We start from the raw sequence: 18075 nt of genomic DNA, 5'->3' as shown, positions 1-18075 counted from the left end.
TACGAGCACCAGCCAAACCCAGCTGTGGTAACAACTGGGCCGGATCTGACTACATTGATTCTGGCCGATTCTGACACTCGGCCGACTGTGCCGATAGAAAAGTGGGAACTGGGCCAGATGATTGTGCTAGCTGGGTTAACTTAGAAACCTTCCGGGAACGTTACTGGAATGATACTTTATACACATAAGAAATAAAACCTTATACAAGCTTTACCTAACGTTCTCTGTTAGTTCTCATAAAACCATGAGAGAACGTTAGGTTTCATAGTTTTATAGTTGGTACTTGTAAGTAAAGGTTGATCTACATGGACCGTCCCAAGCAAAAGGCTGTTTTTTTGGTAAGTTCCTACCAAAAAACTTTAAAGATCATAAGAAAACCTTCCGGGAACGTTACTGGAACGTTACTTTAAACACATAAGAAAGAAAACCTTAAGGCAACTTTTAGATAACGTTCTCTGTTAGTTTTCATAAAAACATGAGAGAACGTTAGGTTTCATAGTTCCCGGAACGTTCCGGGAACAGCGCTAATTTTTTTAACGAAAATAGAACGTTCCCATAACGTTATGGGATGGTTCCCTAAAAATAACCATAGGGGAACCAAAATCTAATGTTACAGGAACGTTCTGTGTTAGCTGGGTAGCACATCTCGATAGGTCTGTATATTATTATAATTAGTGGTAGCACATCTCGATAGGTCTGTATCTTATTATAAACTATAGGTAGCACATCTCGATAGGTCTGTATCTTATTATAAACTATAGGTAGCACATCTCGATAGGTCTATATATTATTATAATTAGTGGTAGTACATCTCGATAGGTCTGTATCTTATTATAAACTATAGGTAGCACATCTCGATAGGTCTGTATATTATTATAATTAGTGGTAGCACATTTCGATAGGTCTGTATATTATTATAAACTATAGGTAGCACATCTCGATAGGTCTATATCGTATTATAACTAGTGGTAGCACATCTCGATAGGTCTATATATTATTATAATTAGTGGTAGCACATCTCGATAGGTCTATATATTATTATAATTAGTGGTAGCACATCTCGATAGCTCTATATATTATTATAAACTATAGGTAGCACAGCTCGATAGCTCTATATATTATTATAATTAGTGGTAGCACATCTCGATAGGTCTATATATTATTAAAAACGATGGGTAGCACACTTGATTCATTGACCTGTCTCAGACATATATCTCAATTTTTTTTTATTAGGATTTTAACATCATGTTGATTACATTCATGACAGGAACGGTAGTTATTCATTACACAAGATTTATCAATTCACAAGTTTAATATCAAACACAGTCATAGACAATTTTGTATCTCCAATTCACATCACTTGCATGTCTTTGGACTGTGGGGAAAACCGGAGCACCCGGAAAAAAAACCCACATAGACATGGGAGAACATGCAAACTCCACAAAGAAAGAACACACCTGTAAATCGAGCCCAGGACCTTCTTGCTGTGAATCGACAATGCTACCCACTGAGCCACTATGTGGCCCATACATCTCAAATAATTGTGTAATTGTTAAACTAGTTTATTAACAACAACAACAACACATCCTGAGTCTCTGGAGGATTAATGTCTACATTTTTTACATATGTAGTTCGGGTGTAAATTCTGCACATTAAAATGTACCCATCTACTGTCACACTGCACCCGAGAAAAACAGGTAACAATGCTGTACAAATCAGTAAATAATGTTGACTTTTTAATAATAAAGGTAAAATAAGATGAAATCTGTATAATATAGCTGCTCTAAATATTTACAATTTCAATCATGCTCTTGTCAGCTCTGTCTTGCAGCATGGAGCAACTTATGCAGTAATCAGTAATCCTTTGCATTGTCGTAAATCACCATTCAGCCCTGCTGTCATGAAGTTGCCTTGGCTTCATAATTCCTATTAATTGATGGAGACATTGGCAAAAGTTACAAACTGGTTTAGCAAATTCTAACTAGTTTAAAATGTTCAATAACAATAACACCTCCAGCTGTTATTTATACATGCATATGAACTTGAGTTCATCCTGAAAAACTTACCATGTAGAAGCACTTTTTAGTTCTACAATTACTGACTGTAGTCCATATGTTTCTCTACATACTTTTTAACCTGCTTTCACCCTGTTCTGGACCACCACAGAGCAGGTATTATTTGGGTGGTGGATCATTCTCAGCACTGCAGTGACACTGACATGGTGGTGGTGTGTTAGTGTGTGTTGTGCTGGTATGAGTGGATCGGACACAGCAGCGCTGTTGGAGTTTTTAAACACCTCACTGTCACTGCTGGACTGATAATCGTCCAACAACCAAAAACATCCAGCCAACAGCGCCCCGTTGGCAGCATCCTGTGACCACTGATGAAGGTCTAGAAGATCCCAGACTCAAACAGCAGCAATAGATGAGCGATCATCTCTGACTTTACATCTACAAGGTGGACCAACTAGGTAGGAGTGTCTAATAGAGTGGACAGTGAGTGGACACGGTATTTTAAAACTCCAGCAGCACTGCTGTGTCTGATCCACTCATACCAGCACAACACACACTAACACACCACCACCATGTCAGTGTCAGAATGATCCACCACCTAAATAATACCTGCTCTGTGGGGGTCCTGACCATTGAAAAACAGCATGAAAGAGGCCAACAAAGCATGTAGAGAAAGAGATGGACTACAGTCAGTAATTGTAAAACTACAAAGTGCTTCTATATGGTAAGTTTTTTAGGATGAACTTAAGTTCATATGCATGTGAAGGCAGGCTAGCGAGTTCTTTTGGCAATATAGTGTGTATAATATATATATATATATATATATACAGTATATATATATATATATATATACAGTATATATATACAGTATGTGTGTGTGTGTGTGTGTGTGTGTGTGTATATATATATATATATATATATATATATATATATATATATATACTATATATATATATATATATATATATATATATATATATATATACAGTATATATACTGTATATATATATTACAGATCTGTAATATAAATACAAAACATTTTGTAGTAAATAATATTCTAACCCTCTATGAGGGATATCTTAATCTCAAATAATTAGAACTGAACTGACAAGGGAGCAGCAACAAAATAGTTTTACACATACCAATAGCTAAGTACATAAAACACGTAATAAATGCTCAACATATTCCCTCAGTAATTAACTTTAAACTCAACTTTAAACTTTACACAACCTTAACCGTACATATTATCAAATTACCATGGTTAAATAAAACATTAACACACAGCGTTATTAGATAAACAGTTATTCAACTGTAATCAATCAAGTACAGCTAATTTGAGCACTTTGCATATTTTATATAGCTTTTTTTTTTTTAAGTCACATAAGGCATTACATACACTTAAACTTTAAACTTTTTAAAGAATTAAAACGAAACCACACGTTATTAACCGCTACAAGAAATAAAATAGGCAAAGGTAGCACAGAATTATAGGCGTTCCCCGCATCGAGTCAAAAACTGATGTGCGCATGCTCGGTAGGACAAATCGATGGGTAGGATAAATAGACAGAACACCGGCTCGGATAATCACAGTGTGCCTCACCCGGACGTCTCGCACCGGATCGCCACCACTTGCCTGCCACTGCACCAGATTCCCGAAAGGACTATTGCGCACACCCACACAAACACTTGTGTAAATAAACTGCACTTTTGAACTTTATTCCGGCTCTGCTCTCTTTTGTGTACTGTTGCACATTGGTTCTAAAACCCCGAAGTTCCACCTCACCGCCGCCGTAACAGTTACACTTTATTTTTCGCGTTAAGCAGTGTTCGGTACTGCCTGGGTCATGTTTACCACGCCATATCACACAAGTAATCTTCTTTAAGATGCTTTGAAAATATCAGCAGCAAACTGGATTAAAACTTTTGAACTTTTAAAATATAAAAAATGCAGCGACAAGCTCCATACGAGACACCAGCACAGTGGTTTAGCAAAGCACCCAAACCTCTACACTTTTGACACGCCCACGGTTCGCTCTGAAAAACAGTATTCTGTGGTGCCAGATTAGAACGCTAGTTCGCTGTCTGGAACCTCTTTTTTTTTTTTTTTTTTTTGTGGAAACACGCGGAACCGGTTCAAAATCAAGTTCGCGAACCAATACTGAGTACCGTGATCAGCTGAAGGTTAAACATCTTACACAAAAAGACCCAAAGACATTCTGCTTTCTATTAATTTCAGTGCACAACCATCGGGGAATTGGAACAGAACCTTTTTTAAGTGATAATCACTGCCATTTCACCAACCACTGTACTATTTAAGGTAATATATCTGCCTGCCTCCAGGAAAACTTTTAAATTATTCATGCAAAATACTAGGTTTGTTTGTACAGTTTTTTGCTCACACAGTTCTGCATAAATGCCTTTCCATACATTTTACCAATGTCTATGTGAATATACAGTACATACAATTAAACACTACACCTAACTGTTTAGCAATTTATGATTTTCCCAACCTGCACACTGTTAGGATAAATCTTTTGTTCAAAAGGTCCTGAAGAAAGCAGTCGAAGGAAGTCCAGAAAGTACTCTTTAAAACACTTTATTAAGTGAAAAAATAATCTGTGAATATATATCAGATCTAAGCCGGCCGGCGCTCCTTTTCTCCTGCAGTCTAGACACACCACGTAAGAAAGAGGCCGATCTGAGCCCGCCATCCCTTTTTTAAAACTAGTCTAGGCTCCTCCTACGCCGCTGCTGTTGGAGCCAATGAAATGTGCTAAAAAGCCCCGGGCTCCGCCTCCCCCCTTCGGTATGAGTCAGGGGGGGGGGGGGGGGGGGATCCGGGTCACGGCGTCATTTTGAACAATAGACCATGTGGTCTGGATGTAATTTATGTTTAATAATGATATGTTAAAAACCTAACAATCCCACCTTGAAAGCATCTTAATGCTTTCACAATAACTTTTAACTATAGGTTAGGTGTTTCTAGATCCCAGGAGATAAGGATAGCTGTCAGCAACCCCCCAATTTAACCCCTTCTGACTACATGGCCACTGGGCTGAATTTTATACAATAAAACGTTTCTAAAAATAAAAAGGCTACCAGTTAAACTAAAGGAACCGTACCTATCGCAACAGCTCCTAACCCTGAAACAAACAAACAAACAAAAAATAATAAAAACAGGAAATCAAAATAAAGTAATTTAAAAAATAGGAAATCAAACACGAGAAAAATAAAATAAAAACAATGGGTGCGTGGCTTCTACAGGAAGTCCGTTCAGGTTGTCCTCCACCAGACAGAGCTGCAGATATTCAGAAGGGGCCCATAGCTCCTGTGTCTCTGCATGACTCCTAATGTCTTATGGATTCTCCCCTGTCGGCCTTACCTGTTTCCACAGCAGCACAAACATTTCCTAAAAATAGCAGAGTACCAAACATATATACATTGTAAACAATCCTGAACTAACCCCTTGCGTTTTGCAGCTAAACTATGTGTGTTGCACTTAACTAGTGTTTTCAAAGATGGTCTATGTGTCTGCGAACTATATGTTTATGTTTTTTTCTCCTAGTCTAACTAAATTCTCCCCCCTCGTCTTGTTCCGCTCCGTTGATTCCGCTGGACTCTTCTTCCACATAGTCGGTTTTGTCGGGCTTTTCTGCTGTGGGTTGTTCCCTGTAGGCAGGTCCAGTTAGTGCCACTTCTGTCCCTTGGAGTGGGTCTTCCAGTCCCCTCAGTGTCTGCCTCTGCCAGTCCTTCCCAGTCTCCTTCCTTCATCACGGTGTGTGATTAGTAGTGCTGGTCCTCTCTCCTCATCTTGTCTGGTCGGTTTTACCTTTAATTAAGCAGAGTTAGTAGCACTTATACTGCTCGAAGTGGGTCTTCCGGCTCACCTTCAAGGGTATCCTCCTCATCATCATCTACCTGATATCTCGACAAATCAGCCAACACCATCTGGATAACTGGTGGATCCTGCCCCCCTCTGCTTCCTCTACTCACTATATCTATTACAAATCTTCCCATTAACACCCTGATACATGGGACACAACAACCACATACCACTAAAATTGCCGTTCCCACGCATGCTGACATCACCAAACTTGCAATAACTTCCTTCCATGGCCCAAACATCCCTTCTAGCCACTTAACCCATTCATACACACATACAATCATACAACAGACAAACATATAAGCTACTTACCCAGCCCTCACCGCAGCCACCCCACTCCCAACAACGGGATACACGGCCACGGTGAGCTTAGACACCACTGCCGCAAGGCTTTCTGGGTAAAGCCCGTGCCAGACCCAGTGGCGACGCTACACTGCCCCCTCCCTAATGGTCAACCGTCCCGGTGACCCACTCACCAGCGTCCACTGGGTGGCTCCATGTCCGGACCGCACCCCATTACACTGCCGAGTCGCTCTTCCACCCACTGCTGGACCGGGCACCCTGCCCCTACAGCCACCTGGGCTAGCGCACTCGCACAGACCGGGCATATTGGCTCACCAAACTATCAGAGCCACCCAAACACCACGATCCCACTTCTGACACCAATGTGGCGCCGGCGAGTAAGGAAGGTTAGCGTCAGGGCCGCAAGTGAGCTGCCTTTGGCAGTTCATTCAGTGTTTTAGGGACAGACACCCATTCATACACACATCCCTTCTGAAAAATGTCCCCTGTTTATCGGTTCTGGTTTGTTGCTCCTGAAACAGGTGTAATTGTCTTTATAAGCTTTGATGTTGGTTGGAGTTGGTTCCTGAGTTAGTGGGTGAGACATGGATAAATTCCCTATGTGTTAAATTAGACATTTTAGACCGCTTTAAACAACCTTTCGAGCAAAATCTGTAACACGTATTAAGACAAAGATAAACTGGTTTTAACGAGACACACCCTAGAACAGAAAATTCCTGCCTAGTCGAAGAATACGAGTATTCTTTTAACATTCACTGGCACAACTCACTCGGTTGTCCAAACACAACTCAGACAAAAGAACGTAAACCTCAGTACAACAACAGTGTCTACTGGAAACAAACAATTACTTCACCACGACCGACAATGGCCCTATGGAAACAAACATATACTTCAGGGCAATCGACAGTGATCCCCTGGAAACAAACAATTACTTCACCGCGACCGACAATGGCCCTATGGAAACAAACATATACTTCACCGCAACCGACAATGGCCCTATGGAAACAAACAATTACTTCACCGCGACCGACAATGGCCCTATGGAAACAAACATATACTTCACCGCGACCGACAATGGCCCTATGGAAACAAACAATCACTTCACCGCGACCGACAATGGCCCTATGGAAACAAACATATACTTCAGGGCAATCGACAGTGATCCCCTGGAAACAAACAATTACATCACAGCGACCGACAATGGTCCTATGGAAACAAACATATAGTTCATTACTTGTCTCTCATACTGCATTAACCCTTCCTGCTATATAAAATTCCCCTTCAAACAGTTCAAACTGATCAGAGCAGAAGGTGCATACACATTACATCTAACATTTTCTACACTTATTCTACTTCATCATCGTCGCATGCTAGAGAGCCTTCAAATTTTCTAAATCACATTTTTTCCAATACAAATCCCCAATCCACTATTTATTATTTACTCTGTCATACTTAAAATAACAACAGCTCTGCTATATCAACTTCCATCAGTCCTACAAACCCCTGACTTATATTATTTATTCATTCAGATTTTTACCCCAACTTTTGGTCACTGGTACTAACACACCTCCTGCTTCTAACAATACAGACTCCATTTCCCACAATCCAACAGACTCTCACATGACCATCTCCTGCTCCTAGTCAGCCAATCCCTCATGCTCATCATCACCAGCGCTTTGATCCACCTTGGCTTTCTTGAATCACATTAAACTCTACTTAAACAGTTCCATTTAGTTAACTCACTGCAAAGTACTACCAACCTTACTGTAAAATACATCCAAAACCTCTATAAGATGTTACCGAACCCCTCACTTTTTATTATGGAACTCAGATCTTCAGGTGGATGTCTATTAAAACACACTACTGTCCCACACGGTCTTGAGATTTCACTGCATAACGTCTCCATCCAGTCTCACATCAGCTTTCCCTTCCTCTTGTCTGATGATGTCATTACTTTGGCATTCTGTACCTCAGCACCCCATATGCCTCTTGAACACTGCTTTACTCAAACATCAGAATGCAACAACAGCCATGACACACCTCTGCAAGATCTGGTATTCATAATTTTTACATCATCTTTGGTACTGCATAAGTGTCCACCATCCTCAGCCAATACACAGTAGATTAAATATCAGACTTCTCTTTACTCATGCAGGGCCTGCAGTTTATGGCCTCAACCCCCCGCTGGGTTGCTGTGTGTCTGTGAAACCTATGACCTGGGTCTCCAGTCACCCCCCTTCATGTACTTCTCTCCTAACAAGTTATTTTCTTCTCACTATTCCCTCAATCTTTAAATTGCACTCATCTATGATCATGCATAGTATTGCCACAAGGTTTACTGCACCACATTGAACCAATCTAACTTCTTCAATAAACTATATAGTATAAAATGAGTGAGTTGACCTGATCAATTAGCTAGAAAAGATTCATCGGATACAACACAAGCATCAAATATTACCAATTACCCATTAACAATTTCCAAAAAATATTACCAATTAAATTGAATCTTACCGGAGTCCGTGTAAGCAATTATATTTAATCTCCTGAGACCCGAGCTTTGATTTTTTCAATGCATTTTTCCTATTCCTTATGTTTTTAACCTTAGTTGGGCGACACGGTGGCTCAGTGGGTAGTACCGTCGCACACCGTCACAGCAAGAAGGTCCCCCCTCCGCGGAGCCCGCATGTTGTCGTGTGGGCTTTCCCCGGGTGCTCCGGTTTCCTCCCACAGTCCAAAGACATGCCAGCGAGGCGAACCAGAGACACTGAACTGTCCATGTCTGTGCCCGATATAACCTGAATCCCGTGCAATGAGCAACCACCGCTCCTTCGCCAGGCGTCCCTGAATCTGCATGCATATACGTAGGTCTGCCAGTCCAGCTGCCCCAGCACAATGTATCACAGGATTTAATACACAAAGCGGCATTTTAAACATAAATTCTTATTCCTGCCATAATACTCCCCCCTTTTTCAAATTTTACAATCAAATCTTGAAAATAAAATATTAAATAAACCTTCTAAATGTGTTTATCCTGTTGGAAAGCACAGAATTTTAAAGTTAGTTCAATCAAAGTCTGGTGTTAGCTGGACCTGTAAACAAAAGTACACTGTAGTGTTTATACAATCATTAACTTGATACGTGAGATGTGTTCCTTTCAGTTATAGAACATAATTTGGCACTAACCGAGTTAGATAAGTATAACCCTCAAGATCACTTAGTATAACTACGGATATTTCTGTAGCAGACAAAGACAAAGAAAATTCTGCACAAATCCAGAAGGGATCAGAGTCCCTGTCTTGTACAGAAATAGTGGTACCTTCAGGCATTATTTCCAATTTAATTCAAGAGGCAAACAAATGATCACACCTCATAAGATTTATAGGGCTATGAAATCTCACTCTTCACAACTACACAATATTTTAGAAACAGTAACATATTAGCTTTTACCTTTTACTTGTATTCAGCATTTGTACACAGTGAAAAACACGACCTCACTCTCAAATAAACATAAGCTTTGACAACATATAATCTAATATATCAACACGTCTTAATCAGAGGTGGAAAGATTGTATTCAAGTAAAAGTACTATTACCTTAATGAATCTTAATGAATCTTTACTCAATTACGAGTAAAGTTACTACTTTGAAAATCCACTCAAGCAAAAAGTAGAAAGTAACGCATTTAAAATGTACTCACCGAGTAAACAGCAGGGGGTCTCCTCTGTGTAATGTGAACAGGAGTGGATACAAATCTCAACAGTAGTATTTAATTCAAATGTAATAGAAGAAGCGTTGTCCTTACCTCAAATGCAATAGAAGAAACATGTTGATACAACAATTAAAACAGTTAGGGATGTGTAATGCGTAATTTCAAATGACATAAAACTTTTTTTTTTTTCAAACTATATAAACACTTAGCGATGTGTCGCAAAATGATTCGAATCTATGAACCGGCTCTTCTAGCCGAAACAAAGGAACCGACTCTTCCGGAAGTCGTTATGCGAATAAACGGCTCTTTAAAAGGAACCGAGACAAACGAATCGACTCCCCGTCGTAAAATTTACTGCAGCAGTTCCCCAGCCGCGATTTCTTTACCCTTTTTATATTGCTCAGTAACAGATGCTATTCAAAATGTACAAAACATACTTAAGCAAAAGCTAAATTACAGTCTGTGAAATATGCTTTAAAAACTACTTAGTTACTGTAACCAGTGTGATCAGAGCGGTAACACTAAGCACTGGATTCGTGTATGCGGCGTACGTCATCATGCACTGATGTATGACGCTACCCACAGTAAAACACACTTAATAAGGTACCATAAATACTTCATCTTAACTCAGTTACCTTAAGATTATAAAAATAAAGTTGATTATAAAATTAACTGCAGCACTTACCCAATCCAGGCGTGCAAAGACAAAGATGGCCGATGGACAAGAGATGCGGCCAGCCGCGCACATAGAGCCAAAAATGGCGGATACACAGAAAACCACGCTCAGCTCTCCCAGAGCCAAAATGGTGGACAGACAGAAAACCACGCTCAGCTCTCCCAGAGCCAAAATGGTGGACAGACAGAAAACCACGCTGCGTTCTTCAAGAAACAAAATGGCGGATAGACGGGAGACCACGTTGCATTCCCAAGACAAAATGGCGGACAGACAGAAAGCCAAAATGGCGGACAGACAGAAAAACACGCTGCGTTCTCAAGAAACAAAATGGCGGATAGACGGGAGACCACGTTGCATTCCCAAGACAAAATGGCGTACAGACAGAAAGCCACGCTGCGTTCTCAAGAAACAAAATGGCGCCGACAACAAAAGAAACCACGTTGCACATCCAGCACACGGTTTCACAGACAAACATACACAGAGACTTACTGACAAACAAAACTCCTGATGTACTGTTTTTCGAACCTGATTTAGAATTTAAAGTAATCAAATTACTCCAGCCCCGTTCCCGAAACAGCCAGGCTAGTTAGAATTTTAGAACGACCGAATAAGGCTAATTCCGTTACCGAAACAGACGAACTAGCCGAGTCTCGTTTCCGTAACAGTCAGACTCCTTTGAGATTAATAATCAAATTACCCGAATTCCGTTACCGAAACAGACGAATTCGTTAGAATTTATTACACTCGAATTAGGTTCGCTCCGTTACCGAAACAGACAAGCGTCCTTTCCCTTCAATAGTGTTCCATACACAATGGCGCCCTTAACATTTATTTTAACCGGTTTGGTTCAAATTCAGATATCAGGAAACACAAATTTTTAGCTCCAACATATATTCACAGTTTTAAACTATCTAATGATACTTTAGTAATTTAATCAGACACTTACGGATTCTGAGATTCACTTTCACACTCAGTACACTAAATAATAAATGCATCTAATATATATACAGAGAACGTCTGTTTAAATTAAGCAGGCGCGCGCCTGTACTGAGTACAAAAGATTTTTTCAGAATTCCTGGTCTTACCTCAGTCAGCTGAATTAATTCTGATGCAATCCTCAGACCTCTTGAACCATCCTCTGGCTACCATTTGTTAGGATAAATCTTTTGTTCAAAAGGTCCTGAAGAAAGCAGTCGAAGGAAGTCCAGAAAGTACTCTTTAAAACACTTTATTAAGTGAAAAAATAATCTGTGAATATATATCAGATCTAAGCCGGCCGGCGCTCCTTTTCTCCTGCAGTCTAGACACACCACGTAAGAAAGAGGCCGATCTGAGCCCGCCATCCCTTTTTTAAAACTAGTCTAGGCTCCTCCTACGCCGCTGCTGTTGGAGCCAATGAAATGTGCTAAAAAGCCCCGGGCTCCGCCTCCCCCCTTCGGTATGAGTCGGGGATCCGGGTCACGGCGTCATTTTGAACAATAGACCATGTGGTCTGGATGTAATTTATGTTTAATAATGATATGTTAAAAACCTAACAACACCTACAGTAAATTTAATAGATTACCAGTGTTTTATGCCAAGTTCACACTACACGACTTTCTGATTTGTCGGGTTGCTGTACAGTTCACACTACACGACTGAATCTTTTGCACTCGGGAGTCTTTCAGTCGGTGTATATTTCACACTACACGACTGATCGGCGATGGGGGGTTTCACACTACACGATCTATCACCAACTGGAATCACAGGCGAGCTTCTCTGGTCTCCCAAACAAACGCGAGAAGTGATGAGGGGTTTAATGATACCATGTCCAAAAATGCACGTCAACAAGTAGCGAGCGATCAAAGTGTTTGTGCGCTGATGTGCAGCGTAAAATCAAGGAGGAAAAAATAAATGAATCTGAGTGGATTTGGCAACACGAACAGTATGGATTGTTCTATAGTAAGTTGGAGGTTAATTAATATTTTTGCAATGCAACGTTGGTGTTTTGTAGAGAACGATCAAGTCAGAAATACTGTAAAGCTTGTGTGTGTGCCGGTGTATTCTGATATAAACTATATTATGTCCCTGTCTATATTATGTACCTGTTTACACTCCTCTCCTGCATTTCCCCTCACACCGTATCTTGCGTTCTCATTGGCTGTTCGACAGAACACTCATTGCCAGACGTGCAACTGAGATCAGATATCTGACATGCTAGATATCTCAATCCGGTCGGCGAGCCGGTCGGATCGAGTTGTTGGATAGTTCACACATAGCGACTGAGTGCCGAGTTTCGATCGCAGAGTGAACGCCGAGTTGCTCCCGAGCCGGCAAATCTAGCGCCGACCAGTCGCCGAGCGAAATCTGGCCAAAAATCGTGTAGTGTGAACTTGCCATTAATGGCACACTGTATGGATCACATTTTAAGGCTTTTTTAAATGGTATGTATTAACACAGCCATGTAAGATTATTTTGCAGGATATCTCTAGTCTTTTGAGTCCTGCTACTGCACTTGCCCTGGCTGTTTGACTGCCTGCATATTTCTAAATCAGTGATGCAGTGAATTAATACAACTCCCAATTATGAAAGCATATCAAATGCCAAGAATACCAAGCCTTTTATTACTAATCTAATTGAAAACACACAACAATATGCTCTTGGTGTGTGTACTTACCTGCAGGCGAGACATGAGGGCAGCTACTCATCTTCAGCAGCTTGAGTGTGTCACTGTTGTTGACCACAAGAACTTTAAGTGATGTCATTGTTTGACAATACATGAGAATTTGCATTAAAAAACAAATTGCTGAATTTGTGTCAGAACGGAAAACAAATCTGCTTTAAATGCAATCAACTCAGCAATAAATGCAGCTGTATTGCATTGCTGCTTCAGATGTGCATTGTATTTCAGTCTCAGTCAGCGAAGAATCAGTGACAAAATGAAAAGTAATCACCATCTATTCACAATCATTTACCAAATTTGGGGTGTAGTTAATGGGGCTGTACAGACATAATTTATCCCAATCAATCACAGATTACTAAAACACATGGTGCATGCAAAGTTCAACTGATTCAAGATTGAAAACGCTTTGTTTTAGCTATATACAAGTACACATTAAAACAAAACTTCCTCCAGGACCAGGGTGCAACACAGAACACAAGTGCAAACAACACAATACACATCACAGACACAGGGCACATTTTTGGACCTGAAAAGATGAGAGGACGGGACCAAAAACAAGTGTGCTGTAGGCCAGTACACATTACTGAGTAAATGTGAAGTGAGGAAAAGAATATACAACATACTTTGATATAGAAGCAACAGTGTATGGTTGTGTGTAGAGTGTGTGAGTCTGAGTGTAAGTTAAGTGCGTGGGAGTAGGTGTGAGTGTGTTTGAGAGAGAGAAATGTGTGTGAGAGAATGAATGTGTGTGAATAAGTGTGTCCATCAATTAAACCTGTAATGAGCTGTCCATTTTATAGCTGTTACTGCGTTCTGTCCCATGTTGTCCACAAGCCACTCAGATTTGATAAACACATAAATCATCCCCAAATGTGAATTTTAAACTGTTTATTTCCTCTTTTACTAATTAAATTATTCTCTGGATTAAATTACAGCTACAAGCTAGTACTTCTGTCTGGTTTCTTAACCATGCCCCAAATTAGGTAGAGGATTGTGACTGGACAGTGATTACTTTTATTTTTATTACAAATTCTCGCTGACATACAATGCACATTCAAAGCAGCACACAGTAAAATGCAATACAGCCGCCCATTGATTGCATTTCAAGTTTTGACACAAATTCAGCATTTTTTAATGCAAATCCTCATGTATTGTTTTCAGTAAGGGCAAGCAATGTAAAAACAGTGTAATGGGTTTTTTTTATTTTATTTTGTCATTTTTACTGAATGTCACTACGAAAAAGAAATGAAATAAATAAAAACGTTTTCAATTTACACCCTTTGGCAGAAATTAAAGTCTTCCTGGATACATTTTTACAACCTTTGCACACTTGGATTTGGGTAGTTTTCCCCCATTCTTCATATACACTTGATACACTCAAGCTCCATCAGATTGGGTGGTGAACATATGTGCACTGCAAAAAATGTCATTTGTTAATTCTCTTTAATCTTAACTGAAAAAGTAAAAAGAAAATATGTGGAAAAAAAAAAATTTCTGATGAACTTTATTGTATTTTATAAATAGCAACGTAGAATTTGATGCCTGAAACACACTCCAAAAATTTGGGACAGAGGCAAAATAGAAATAGTTTATAGAATATTCCAGTTACAGCATCCCACAGTAAGCAGGTGAACTGGTAACAGATGAGGGAATTATGATTGGATATAAAAAGAGGATCCACCAAAGGAACCATTTTCACAAGCAATGACAGGTTGTGGCTCACCACTTTGTGCCAAACTTCACGATTAAATTGCCAATCAGTTAAAAAAAAACATATTTCTTAATGCAAGTTTGCAAATAATTTAGCCTTTCTCCATCCACTATTTCACACTCATGCAATGTCGTCTAGGAGCTCAAAGGTCATGCACATTCAACAGTGGTTTCTGGCTTTGCCCAACCTGGACTGGGGTCTATCCTGATTCCCTGAATATTTTCACAATATTGTCCAGGTAGGGCAAGGCCAGAAACCACTGTTGAATGTGCATGACCTTTGAGCTCTCAGATGGCATTGCTTAAAAAACAGTGATGCTACTGTGACAAAAGTGTTTGAAGTACTTCAGAAAACCATTGCCACTTAACACATTCCACCACTGAATAAAAAAAAATGCAACCGTAAACTCACATTAATTCTATGCAAAAAACACTCATGAGTTATTTGGAACCGATCTCAAATGGTCCAAAAGACAGAGGACACGTGTGATGTGGTCAGTTGTGTCTATGGTTCAGTTTGTTTTCGGGAAAAACAGAGATCGAGTTCTCTGTGCCAAAGATGAAGAGGACCATTTTTAGACTGTCATCAGTGAAAGGTGCAAAAGTCTTTCATGGTATGGGGGTGTCCATTATTTCAGCAAGACGATGCCAGGCCTAATACTGTATGTGCTACAGCAGAAATGCTTCATAGACAAAGAATGTGTGTGGCCATCCTTCGGTTCAAATCTGTTACCTATTGAAAATGTATGATGTAGAATGAAGAGGAGAATCATGACCATGGGCTCTTATATCAGGAATTACTGGAAAAAAATTCCACATGTTCAAGTGGACCAATTATAGCGCTTTTCCACCAAAAGAACCCTGGTTCTTGAATCAGTTCTGTTCGGGTCTCCAAGAACCTTTCTGAGTTTTTTTGAAAAGCAAGCATGCGTCATCAACGGTGGGCGTTACAAAACAAAAGTAAAGAGTAGCAACATGATGGCGGACCGTGTAGACTACCTGTGAGCATTTGTGCTGTTGTTACAGATGTACAAACCCTAAAAAACAATACATGTATCCGTGTTTAGCTGGATTTACTTCACGTGTGGTGGTTATGCAGCTCAGGGTTCTGAATCCGCTACTCGGGAAAGTCAAAAAAGCTTCACATAAAAAAAGCGTAACATGTCTGAATGTACTAAATGTACGACATAGTAACACTAAACTTTTTTCTGTTATTACTGGTTATAAGTGCTCGGTACTGCCAAAAATCATTGTCATTGTTTTAGTACAAGCCATGTTACACTTTATTTTTCACGTTAAGCATTCATACTTTCTGTTTCGCTTTGACCACGTCATATCACACGGTTCGTCTCTTTTGAGGTGCTTTGAAAATATCTGTGAAAAACTGGATCAAAATGTAATCAGGTAATTTTTTAAAAAGATGGAAGTGCAGCATCCATAAGAAAACAACGCAGCAGCGGTCTACCAGCTTTGTGAAAGCACTCAAACCTCTACACTTTGACACGCCCACAGGTGACGTCACGGTTCGCGCTGAAAAGCCAAGTATACTGTCGTGCTGTCTGGAACCTCTTTTTTGGTGGAAACACACGGAACCAGTTCAAAATCAAGTCCGCGAGCCAGAACGGAGCCGGTTCCGTGTCAGTGGAAAAGGAGTATAAGTGTCCTCAGTTCTCAAACCATTCAAGTCCTATCAATAAGAAAGTTGATAAAACACAGGGTAAACTTGCCTCCGTCCCAAGTTTGAGTGTGTTGTAAGCAGCAAATTCTAAATGTGTTTATATTTACAAAATACAGTGAAGTTGATCAATGAAAACAAGGAGAATCTTTTCTTTCTACTTTTACCAGTCAAATAAATATTCAAGAAAATTATCAAATCACAGACTGTTCTTTTACTGCATTTTACAAAATGACCCAACTTTTCTGAAAATGTGGTTTACCATTTTACCATTTTTAAGTAACATCTAATTGAATTTTAGTTGTGAAGATGAATGTATTATTAGTGACTACCTGTAAGTACTGAAAATTTTGCTAAACCTGAATTACACCTATCGACACACCCTTCTGTACAGTTGTGTATGTCGTTTACCTTGGGCAACTCCATAAAACTGGGTCGAGCTGTGGAAATAAGCCCCAAGGTTTTTAGCGAGCAGTTGACCAACTGAGATAGGATATCACAGGCCGCTTCTGCTGACTCTGTGCTACTGTCCACCTATTTTCCACAAATATACACATTTCTTGCTAAATGTCAGATGTAATGACACTACACAACCAGTGGCTTACAAACAAATATAGGGAACATAAAAACCTCTGCTTACTTTAAAGCTGACATACTGCAGGTGGTTGGAGTGTCTCTTGATGATTTGCTTGATGAGATCAGGGTGGGTGGCCTTCAGGTAGGAGCTGGCTGGCTGGTTGAGCTCAAACTCAAAGCATCTCCAGAGCTCAGGCATATGGAAAGCTTGATTCCAGCCCCTGCACACTTGTAAAGCAAATGCTCAATCTAGCAGGGGCAAGTACTGAAAAATCTGCAGCAGAATATCCTGAGGCAGACAGCCCCATTCTGATGCACCCTCTGAGTTGCAACTTCCCTGGTCCTGTTCTGATTCTTCTAAGTCATTTCGACAAAGCTTCTTGTAAGTCTCAGGGAACCCAGGGCTTGGGTCTCCCCCATCCTCCTGCTGATCACCTTTCTTCTGCCCTCTTTTCATTCTGGGAAAAAATGCACGTTGAATGAGACTGCAAGAACAGGACTACAAATAAGGCTTACAGTATAGTACACACGTCAACATACATACATACATGTCATTTGATCGCTCGTTTCATTCTGGCGTGCATTTTTGGACATGGTATCACAAAACCATATACACTCGTCTGAGATTCCTCATTGTGATAGATCGTGTAGTGTGTGACCCTCTATCGCCAATCAATCATGTAGTGTAAAAACCACAATGACTTAAAAGACTCCCTATCACAAGAGATCAAGTTGTGTAGTGTGAACTGTACAGCGATCTCAACAACTTGAAAGTCGTGTAGTGTGAACTTGGCATTAGACTAGTCCGATAGACGCCATTCTATTAATTTCCGATTAAACAAGGTGGGTAATCATTTATATAATCCTTTA

General features: G+C 40.0%; 1 protein-coding gene across 1 annotated transcript in view; it reads right to left on the bottom strand.

Moving 5' to 3' along the window:
• The window catches only part of fbxl3b (F-box and leucine-rich repeat protein 3b), a 33638-nt gene extending 15976 nt beyond the window's left edge, over nucleotides 1-17662 (bottom strand). Inside the window, 4 exon segments of the mRNA XM_062996784.1 lie at nucleotides 13239-13322; nucleotides 14919-14962; nucleotides 17000-17163; nucleotides 17270-17662. Of these exon segments, the coding sequence (XP_062852854.1) occupies nucleotides 13239-13322; nucleotides 14919-14962; nucleotides 17000-17163; nucleotides 17270-17662 (685 nt within the window).
• Nucleotides 17663-18075: the final 413 nt, after the last annotated feature.

This window comes from Trichomycterus rosablanca, chromosome 6 (genome assembly GCF_030014385.1).
Source record: "Trichomycterus rosablanca isolate fTriRos1 chromosome 6, fTriRos1.hap1, whole genome shotgun sequence".
NCBI lineage: Eukaryota > Metazoa > Chordata > Actinopteri > Siluriformes > Trichomycteridae > Trichomycterus > Trichomycterus rosablanca.
The sequence above is the reverse complement of the archived record's forward strand: the minus strand, read 5'-3'. Positions and strand labels throughout refer to the sequence as shown.